General features: G+C 40.2%; 1 protein-coding gene across 4 annotated transcripts in view; it reads left to right on the forward strand.

The window, feature by feature from the left end:
• The window catches only part of DIS3L (DIS3 like exosome 3'-5' exoribonuclease), a 31529-nt gene extending 21127 nt beyond the window's left edge, over window positions 1–10402 (forward strand). For 3 of the 4 annotated variants that reach the window (XM_025883839.2, XM_073877222.1, XM_025883840.1), the window contains 8 exons: window positions 1581–1828; window positions 2365–2457; window positions 4332–4865; window positions 6753–6907; window positions 7008–7186; window positions 8661–8806; window positions 9546–9720; window positions 9808–10402. In XM_025883839.2, the coding sequence (XP_025739624.1) occupies window positions 1581–1828; window positions 2365–2457; window positions 4332–4865; window positions 6753–6907; window positions 7008–7186; window positions 8661–8806; window positions 9546–9720; window positions 9808–10116 (1839 nt within the window). In that variant the 3' untranslated portion in view covers window positions 10117–10402. Of the gene's footprint in view, window positions 1–1580; window positions 1829–2364; window positions 2458–4331; window positions 4866–6752; window positions 6908–7007; window positions 7187–8660; window positions 8807–9545; window positions 9721–9807 lie in introns of those variants that run through there. The other variant, XR_003210521.2, reaches the window with a different exon arrangement.
• Window positions 10403–11182: the final 780 nt, after the last annotated feature.

Consider the following 11182-nt stretch of genomic DNA (forward strand, 5'->3'; position numbering starts at 1 on the left):
CACGAAAGCCGCAGATAATGGAAGAATGTCACTCCTCTCTATTCTCTGGGTGGGCCAGACTGAAGTCAGCTTCAAGTGCGTAGTTAGTTTCCCAGAGCCTCACAGCTCTCAAATTTTTACATTTTTCAACTGTGCCTAAAAATGGTATGTCAGTGGCTTATTGTCAGTATACATCCATCGCCGGCAGCTGCAAGGGTGCCTAGTTACAGACCCTGCTGGGCTCCACTCCCTGTCCTAATCACTCACCCACAGGCCTGCACAGAGCCACGGGGAGCAGCTTCTAGGGTTCCACATGTCTCTGACCTGAGGGTCAAAAAATAATGCTCCTGAAACAGTTTTTGTAACCTTGGCAGAAAACACAAATTCAATAAACATACGACATTAGCTATTTCCATCACTTTATGATCTTTTAAAATCCTCATAAATCTTGTTTATTATTCTCGCATAACTAGATCCATAGTGTGCCCGTGCTATTTTCTGTTCTTCTTTCACTTAAAATTATTTCTATGTATTGACATAGCTACTTCATAGTTAAAGCAAATTATTGCATACCGACGTACTCTGCTTGGCTTAAGTCTTCCTCAGTTGTTGGGCATGGGGCTGTTTAATTTTTCAGTAGTAGAAGAAATGCTACTTCAAACATTTTTACAAACATTGCTTTTCTTTTTTCTTTTGCATCATTTTTCTTGGGATGTAATCCTTAAAGTAAGATTACCAAGTCAAAGGGCATAAAAAATTTAAGTGGCTTTTATTTGTATGGGCAGATTGTTCTCCAGAAAAATTGGACCAGTTTGCATTGCCGTCAAGAGCGTATGGGTGTTATTTTCATTATAGTCTTTGACAGAACAGTAGCTATAATAGTAAAATATTTTAGAATATTTTAGATTATTAAATTTTTATGCTTAACATTAGTTTCTGGAAATTATTTGTTGACTTGTTTTGACAGCTCTTAGTGAAAATGTTAGAATAAAATAAAGCATGGATTAGACTTCACAGGACTAGAATTTTCTCTTCCCGGTTAGCCTACTTAACTGCAAACTGATGGCCTAAACAGGTAATAATAGAGAGAAAGTGCCCTAGATTGGTCCTGCTTAAATTATCTTTAAGGAATAGGCTTTTAGTACTTGGGACATGTTGAATTTTTTTTTTTTTTTTTTTTTTTTTTTTTAGGGCTTGACTTGAATTAAAAGCTCAAGTACATTTAAACAAGTGGGTCGTTTGAAAATGGGGAAGAGGTTGTGCTCTTTCTAAGCCCCCATTCATCCTTACTCTGGCCTCCATAACTAAAGAAGCTGCTGGAAACTGGCACATTTCCTGCCAGACTGTAAGGGTCCTCAAGGGCAGGGGACTTCGTCTTTCCTGTTGGCTCCTGACCTTTCCAGAGCCTAGTGCAGTTCCTGACACACATTAGGCACCTATTAAATAATTATTGATCGAAAGAAGCAAACATAAGTTTATTGCAAAAGGTAACAGGGAATGAATGGGATTTCTGTGAGGTTGCAGTGAGAATGTTCCAGAGCAGGTGTTCATAGGAAGCTTTTGGTGCGAGAATTGCTGAATATCTGACTCTCGTCATACAGATGTGTGAGATGCCAGTCAACACACCAGGAAATCCCTGGAAAGTGAGTCCTGAAGAGGAACGAGAACGGAAAGACTTGAGGGAAACCCATCTTGTGTTCAGCATTGACCCAAAAGGCTGTGAAGATGTGGATGACACGCTCTCAGTCAGAACCTTAACTAATGGCAACTTGGAACTTGGGGTCCACATTGCAGACGTAACACACTTCGTGCCACCAAATTCTTATATCGACATTGAAGCTAGGACAAGGTAATGTCCTTTGACACCAGCAGTGTATTTGTGACTCTAACCTATTCCATAACTCCCGAGTTTCAGAGTCTCAAAACAAAGATTTCCCAGTTTTGTGCAATTCTGCAAATCCCTTCTAGGGAAAAAAAAAAAATGGAGGTCCACTTCCCCTTTCCCTTTAGAGAAATAGTTCCTGGGTCAATTTACCTTTCCTTTTTTTAACAGAACCTTTTCAAACCCACTTTCCTTCTGAAGTGCAATGAGTTAAATTTTTCCTGTGTGGATACTGTTTTCTATAAATACCTGCTCATTACACTCTAATTTTTCCTAGACAACTAAGATTCATGTCATTTTTTTCTTTCTTATGTCAGTGGAAGAATATTCAGCACAAGGCAGCCCCCCTTAGTCCCCTCGATTACCCAGTATGCTGCACTTTATGAAAAAGCAACAGTCTTGGGTGATCTGCACTGAGGACATGGCCCTTTACCTCCCCGTGGCCCCTGCAGTCAGCCATTGTGCTCCTGAAGGTCACGCACCCATGTATGTGTCATTCACAGGGCCACCACTTACTACTTAGCAGACCGTCGCTATGACATGCTGCCCTCCATCCTCAGCGCTGATTTGTGCTCTCTTCTGGGAGGCGTTGATAGGTGAGTTTGTTCATGATTTTTTTTTTTTTTATCACCAGGGCTTGTCTTGGCCCTTCTGTGATGCCTAGTGCTTTCGCTTCTGGCCTCTTTCTCCTCTTCCTTTGAATATGCTCCGCCCCCTGCTCTCCACCCCTGATTTCCCCCTGTGCCCTCTGCGCCACTTATTTGTAGGCAGCTTTATTTCTCTAGCCTCCCCTCCCCTTCCCTCCCCTCCCCTCTCCTCCCATTCCCTCCCCTCCCCTCCCCTCCCCTCGTCTTTTCTGCCTGTCTAGCTGTGAGGTCACTTCTCCCTCTGTTGGCTTTTTAAACTCAGCTAAAGTCTGGGAACAAACACGGATGATTTTGTGCATATGTATTCCCCGGTTGAGGCTGTTTTGCATGAGGATCATGAACTTAGGGAGTTTTTTGTTTATTTATTGTAGTTAACATTTACATCTATCTTGTATGAATACATATAAAACCATATAGTCCAAAATTTATAGGTTCCAAAAGATATTTAGTGAAAGGCTCCCCTCCTATCACTTTTCCCCCAGTCACCAATTTCTTTTTATTTTATTTTATTTATTTGGGAGAGAGAGCACATAAGCTGGGGGAATAGCAGAGGGAGAGGGAGAAGCAGGCTCCCCACTGAGCAGGGAGCCCGACGTAGAACTCAATCCCAGGACCCTGGGATCACAACCCGAGCAGAAGGCAGACGCCCAACCGACTGAGCCACCCAGGCGCCCCCAGTTACCAATTACTTATGTATTTTTCTAGACATAATGCATATACACACAAATGTGGACATGTGGTCTCTCTTTTATATACAAATGGTGATGTTATATGTATATATGCTGTTCAGCAGCTTGCTTTTTATTTCTCTTAATGTAGCTTGGAGATCAGCCTATATTAATAACAGTTGCTTATCTATGGAAATTTGGATTGTTTTCAGTCTTTTGCTATTACAAACAAAACTGTACCGAATTACATGGAACATAAGTCAGTCCATTTTTAAAATACTTGGAAGATAAATTCCTAGAAGTGGAATTTCTGTGTCAAAGGGTATATGCATTTGTGTTTACATAGATGTAATCAAATTGCCCTCCATAAAGGTTACACCAATTATATTCCCACCGCTAATGTGCGAAAATGCTTGTTCCCCCCAACAGCCTTGCCAACACAGTATTTTGTATTTTTTTCACCTTTGCCAATTTGAGATGAAAATGGTATCTTACTTAGGTGGTTTTATTTTGCACTTTTCCTATTATGAGTAAATTTAAATATTTTTGTGTATGTTTAATACTCATTTATGTATGTATTCTTTTCTGTGAACTATTTCATGTTCCTTTCCCTTTTTTTTTTTAGTTCTCCATCTATTTGTAATTGATTTATAAGAACTCTTTATGTATTAGGAAAATTAGCCCTGTATTTTTTATATGAGTTGCAAATGTTGCATATGTTTTTAAACAGAGTGATTTGATGGTAAAGTAGTTCTTTACAAAATGAACTTTTTGCTAATTAACCTACCATCGAGAGTGATATGATAGTTCAGTGTTAGTCTGTAAGATTTGAAAGGCTTTCTTCTTTACTAGAGAGCCCACCAGACTTGACTCTTATCAGTGCTATGCTAGTCTAATCAAAATGGAGAACTGTAAGCTTAGGTTTGTAACATTACATGTGAACTAATTTCATATTTGCTCAGAGCTCAACAGAACCTAATCTAACTTTGTTGTTAGAATTTTAAATAGTTTTTGAGCTAATGGTGGAGTGTTTGGATTGAGACATTGGTCCAAAAACCTGTAGCATTGTCATTTCTTTTAAGTTACATCCAGGGTCTAGTTCTACTTGCTTCAAAAATGGAAGAAATAATGATGTTAGCCTTATTGGTTTTGTAGGTATGCCGTAAGTGTCATATGGGAATTGGATAAAACCTCCTATGAAATTAAGAAAGTGTGGTACGGCAGAACCATTATTCGATCAGCATACAAACTATTTTATGAAGCAGCCCAGGAACTGCTGGACGGAAACTTCCACATTGTTGATGACATTCCAGAATTCAGAGACTTGGATGAGAAGAGCAAGCAAGCCAAGCTAGAGGAGTTAGTGTGGGCCATTGGAAAGTTGACTGACATAGCGCGCCACATCCGGGCTAAGCGAGACCATTGCGGTGCCCTCGAACTGGAGGGGGTAGAGATTCGTGTTCAGCTGGATGAAAAAAAGAACATCCATGACCTCATCCCCAAGCAGCCCCTGGAAGTCCACGAGACGGTGGCTGAATGCATGATCCTGGCCAACCACTGGGTAGCCAAGAAGATCTGGGAGAGCTTCCCTCATCAGGCCTTGTTGCGCCAACACCCTCCTCCACACCAGGAGTTTTTTTCTGAACTGCGAGAATGTGCTAAAGCAAAAGGCTTCTTCATAGATACACGGTAACTCCTCTCTTGAGGGGGCAGAGGAATGCAGGGAGTGCTCTACACTTACTTATCTTACAGTAGTTCCTAAAATGGGACAGCTGGATCTTTGACCAAAAATAGAAAACTTCTTGGCTCTCTTCATATACTATAATGTAGGTATAGAGATTAAAATTAAAATGAGCTTATTTAGGCAAAATTTTGATCCGCTACGATTTGTAATGCAGTATTAAGGAACCTGTTACCCTTGGTTTAATTTCATAGAACCCTTAGGCAAATACCAAGAAGTAATCCTATTTATTTCATTACTTTAAAAATGCAGCTTATCTTTGAGGCAATATTCTAAAACACCACACCGATGATAAATTTATACCATCCCTTCACAGAATGAGACATCTTTATTCACCCCCCTCCAGGACAAAAGATTTTCCCTATTAAAAATGATGTACAGGGGCACCTGGCTGGCTCACTTGGTAGATCATGTGACTCTTGATCTCGGGGTCATGAGTTCAAGCCCCACAATGGGCTTACTTAAAAACAAAAAAATAAAATAACAAAAGGGTAAGTTTAAAAAATGATGTATAGAGGATTTTTTTTCAATATTTTGTTTCAAATAACAGGTGCTATTTAAAATATCTTTTATTTATTTACCAAAATGGATTTTTTTTTCCTCTGTGATGCATCTTTTTTTAAAGATTTTGTTTATTTGACAGAGAGGGACAAAGTAAGAGAGGGAACACAAGCAGGGGGAGTGGGAGAGGGAGAAGCAGGCTTTCCGTGGAGCAGGGAGCCCGATGCGGGGCTCGATCCCAGGACCCTGGGACCATGACCTGAGCCAAAGGCAGATGCTTAATGACTGAGCCACCCAGGCGCCCTTGTGATGTATCTTTTGTTGGTTTATTTGATGGGTGAGTGCCTGGGTGAGCACCGTGTGTGGGGGGCTCACTGGGTAAGGGCTTTCAGATATCTTGTATCATTTGTATTTTACAGATAGGGAATCCCATCTGGAGAAGTTAAGTGACTTACCTGTAGTTTAACAGTGAGTCAGGGCAGAGTCTGGACTTGAATCCACGCATTCACGTCTGTCACGCTGGAAAGCTCACAGCCCACTCGTGATGCTCTGTTCATCATTTTCCATCTTTCCTTCCCTCCCTCTCTCTTAATGGGCTGTAGTACAGAACTGAATGATAGGCTGACTTGTTTCACTTTTAATGTAATTCTACATTTCCTGGGTTTTAAAGATTGAGTAAATAAATAGAATATTTGCTGTCCTTTTCTCTTTAAGAAAAGGAAGATAATTTAAGTTTCTCCTAACTGTGCACCTCAGGTTTAGTTTAGTTTTTTTTAAGTCCCTCTGATCAGTAATTCTTGATTTTCAAAAAGTCCGTTCTTTGACGTGTAAGGGATGTTTAACTTAAGGGTGTTAAGAATTCTGTTCACAAAAGTATTGGACCACCTACTATGTGCTGGGCATTAACCTAACCACATAGATATCAGTACATTGCTCTTAACTACTTCAGAAATGTTATTTAGGGGTGCCTGGGTGGCTCAGACAGTTAAGTGTCTGCCTTTGGCTCAGCTCATGATCTCAGGGTCCTGGGATCGAGCCCCACGTCGGGCTCCCTGCTCAGTGGGAAGCCTGCTTCTCCCTCGCCCTCTGCTGCTCCCCCTGCTTGTACTCTCTCACTCTCTCTGTCAAATAAAATCTTAAAAAAAAAAAAAGATGGTATTTAAATTGATACACTTTCTTTGTTTCAAGCTTAAAAGCAAACTACATTGCAATAGTTGAAAAGAGTTGCTTCTACAATGTATCCAAAATAAAATTTCTTCAGAGTGAAAGATTTCCTTCAGAGTATTGACTTGTAGCTGGGAACTAAATAGAGGTCTTTCCGATTTTTTTGTCAGGTCCAATAAAACACTGGCTGATTCTCTGGATAATGCGAATGACCCCAACGACCCCATCGTAAACAGATTGCTGCGATCCATGGCCACACAGGCCATGTCTAATGCACTGTATTTCTCCACTGGGTCGTGTGCGGAGGAAGAGTTCCATCATTATGGTGAATGATAGCATTTCCTTTTGTGTGGCCATAACCTTGAGCAGGTCGTTTAAAAACTATATTTGTTTGTTGATTTCCATCTTTTGGTTTCTTTCTGAAGGCCTTGCATTAGATAAATATACTCACTTTACATCTCCGATAAGAAGATACTCAGATATAGTAGTACACCGACTGTTAATGGCAGCCATTTCAAAAGATAAGAAAACGGAAATTAAGGACAATTTGTTCAGCAACAAAGATCTTGAGGAATTATGCAGACATATCAACAACAGAAACCGAGTAAGAGGGGATTTTAAATTCTCTTAGCCATCATCTCTTTTGCTAAGAGAATATCAGCTTTATTATGTGGTGGAACAAAGTGCCATATACTCTGGCCAATTAAATTCTGCATTATTCTCCCCAATGAAATAACATGAAAAATTGTAAAGTTTCTTGTGTTGCTCTCAATACATTTATAGATGTTATGAAGTCACTTAATGTGGGTTTAGGAGATTTAACAGTAGGTTAGATGGTTTTCCCAAAAAGTAGACCTGTAAAAGACCACGTATCATCTTACCACCCCAAGATAGCCCATTTTTATTTATAACGAATAATGGTACCATACCTGCTCCTCTGAAATCTTTTGCACTTGACACATCTGTCACTGACAGCATCACTTCAGAGTAATTACATCTTTCTTTTAGAAGCTGCTTTGTATTGTATTTCATATTGTTGGCTAGTGGCTACAGTATTGTACAGCATAGAAGAGAGCACTTGGTGATACAGAAAAATTGGAAACTACCTAAATGTTTAATATAATTTTTTGTATCCTGTATTATAGTTCACTGCTCTGCAGTATTATAGTCACTAGCCATATGGGCTATTTAAATTCTTAAAAATTAGGGGCACCTGGGTGGCTCTGATGGTTAAGCGTCTGCCTGCGGCTCAGGTCATGGTCCCAGGGTCCTGGGATCGAGCCCCGCATCGGGCTCCCTGCTTGGCAGGGAGGCTGCTTCTCTCTCTCTCTCAACTGTTCCCCCTGCTTGTGCTCTCTCGCTCTCTCTGTCAAATAGATAGATGGAATCTTTAAAAAAATAATAATAATAAAAATAAATTCTTAAAAATTCACTTCCTTGGTTGCGCTAGCCACATTTCACATGCTCCTAGACATGTGTGGCTAGTGGCTACCTTTGGGGCAACACAGATGTATAGAACATTTCCATCATTGCAGAAAGTTCTGTTGGGCAGTGCTGTTGTTCTAGGCAACCCAGTTTATACCCATCCTTGTATGTACACTTTTACAGACTTCAAAGATTGTTGCCTGGATATATTCCTGGCGATAATGAATTGCTGACTCAGAAGGTGTGCACAAATAAAACTTTGATAAATTACCAACTTGCCCTCCAGGGTAGCAATACTAATTTATACTTGCACCAGCAGGATTATGGTAGGACAGACTTGAAAATAAAGGCAAGGCATAGATATGGATACTTTCCTCTACCTGAATGAATGGTAACAGATTCTAAATAACAAACAGGTTTTTTTCTTAAAAAATTAATTTTCCAAAAAAGACATTTTTGAGGGAAAGATTGCTGGATGGTTAGGTTCCCACAAAACTAATTTAATTCATAATAGAGAAGAATATTTGTATTAATACTTTTCTAGAGTCCAGCCATTTTTTAAAGACACCGTGTCTGTGGGAGTATGAATTGTGTGTCTCCCCCGGGAATGTCAGCATGCTTTAGCGTGCGTCGGGTTGTGCTTCTTCTTGCAGGCAGCACAGCATTCTCAGAAGCAATCCACTGAGCTCTTCCAGTGCATGTATTTTAAAGACAAAGACCCAGACAATGAGGAGCGTTGCATATCTGACGGAGTTATATATTCAATTAGAACAAATGGTGTGCTTGTATTTATACCAAGGTATGTTACATCTAACGTAATAGCTGTTAACAAATCATAGTTACACTAGGGGCGCCTGGGTGGCTCAGTCAGTTAAGCGTCTGCCTTCGGTCAGGTCATGATCTCAGGGTCCTGGGATCGAGTTCGGCATCGGGCTCCCTGCTCAGCAGAGTCTGTCCCTCTCCCTTTGCCCCTCCCTGCGCTGTGCTTGTGCTGTCTCTCAAAAAATAAGATCTTAAAAAAAAAAATCATAGTAAACTAAGTGTAGAACACAAACAGTACATTGGATATAACTTGTTAAAATATAACAACTATTTGTAGGTACAGATGTACATAATGTAATAGAATAATGCAGGATATAAGTATAAAAGGAGGGGTGCATCTGACTCTTGATCTCAGCTCAGGTTGTGATCTTAGGGTCGTTGAGTTCAAGCCCCATGTTGGGCTCCTACTTAAAAAAAAGTATAAAAGGAGATTAGCATCCAGTACATCTGTATTAGTGTTAAAATATAAGTAAATATAAAATATAAAATATAAAATAAAATATAAAATATAAAATAAAATATAATTATAAGTAAAATAAGGATTTTACTTCCTTATTTAGCAAAATATTTTTCCATCTGCTCAGTGAAGTATTTGGAGGTAAATGAGAGGAAAAGTTGTTTTTGATCTAGAATAAAAACTAGCATTCTAGATTGAGTGTACAAGATTTGTATACTAAGAATACATTATCTCGATTTTTATTCTGGCAATGATTCAGGTTTGGGATTAAAGGTGCTGCTTATTTAAGAAATAAAGATGGTTTGGTGATCTCATGTGGCCCAGACAGCCGTTCGGAATGGAAACCGGGATCCCTTCAACGATTTCAAAACAAAATCACCTCTACCACAACAGGCGGGGAGTCTGTCACGTTCCATCTGTTTGACCATGTAACAGTAAGTCCATATTTACATTAAGCATTGCTTTCAACGTCAAGTATAAAGAATGTGATTTGGTAATATGCATTTTCTTCTCTGTGATAGGTGAGAATATCTGTACAGGCCTCCCGTTGCCATTCTGATACAATCAGGCTTGAAATAATAAGCAACAAACCGTACATGATACCAGATACAGAACTTTTTCATCAGAGCTCCCTCTTGTTAAAGAGTGATTTAGTGAAAGAAGTAACTAGATCTGTGGAGGAAGCTCAGCTTGCCCAAGAAGTCAAAGTAAACGTCATTCAGGAAGATTATCAAAAATACTGCCAAACAAAGGGAAGAAGCCTATACACACTCCTAGAGGAGATAAGGGATCTCGCTCTCCTGGATGTTTCCAACAGTTATGGAATGTGAAATACTCTTTTTACTTCATTAAAAGAGCTGTTTTGTGAATGCTTTCAACTTTCCTCCTAATCTTAACATCTAATATTCTGTGTCACCTAACGTTCTAATCGACTGGGATGCGGTAGATAGCTCACCAATGCACAAAATGTTTTCTCATCATTAATTAAAGCTGCATTAAAGAGAAGTTAGATCCCTGTGGAAACTGATTTTTCAGAAATGGAGAGATCATGAATGGTGACTCTGCAGGTCAGATTGCCAGTCTCTTTTTAATAAATCCAGAATTGATTTTTGATTAGCTTGTCTCAAATCCGTTCTTTCAAAATAAGTTTTAATTTTTCTAGTAACTGTTCCTCTGGGCCATTTGGGTCCTAGGCCCCTCTGACAGCTGTCAGATTAACTTTTCAGTTGCCTTCAGGTAAGACTTAGTTCTGTCCACCTGCCCACTTTAAGACTCCTATTTCATGTGACTCAAACCTCCCCTGCTGTCCCCACACCAGTTGGGGACAAGGCACAGGGAGTGGGGTGGAGTGCACAGGTAAGTAAGGTGTTATCACAAACTTCCCTTTCCACGCTCTCATTTTGCTGAGTACTCCTTGGATGGAGCTGCATTGGCCTTGCCCCTGTTGAAGACTTGTTACTTTGCCAGTGTATCCCACCCTGGAAGAGTAACTTTTTAGTCCACCGCGAGGCCAGTCCCCAGCCAGCCACAGAGGCCCCCTCCCCGCAACCCGTATGTTCTTGTGCTCAACTTCCTTTCAGCCAAACCATCCTTGTCACTCTCCATCCCCAACAGAAGTCAGCAAGCCTGATGGCGTTAAGATGCCTGCCTGTCCCAGCCTCACAGAAACCAAAGCCACTTTAACACCATCACTGTGCCAGTCTCTCTCACAAAAAGCAACCTTCCCGTGGCACCTGGCTGGCTCAGCTGGTGGAGCATGCGACTCTTGATCTCAGGGTTCTAAGTTCGAGCCCCATGTTGTGTGTAGAGATTACTTAAAAAAATAAAATCTTAAAAAAATTTAGAAAAAAAAAGCAAACTTCCCATCTCCTAGTTTGTAAAAACTTGCTTTGCCTT

The sequence above is a fragment of the Callorhinus ursinus genome, unplaced genomic scaffold (assembly GCF_003265705.2).
Source record: "Callorhinus ursinus isolate GAN/ISIS: 27379988/994484 unplaced genomic scaffold, GSC_fseal_2.0 scaffold25, whole genome shotgun sequence".
NCBI classification, from domain to species: domain Eukaryota; kingdom Metazoa; phylum Chordata; class Mammalia; order Carnivora; family Otariidae; genus Callorhinus; species Callorhinus ursinus.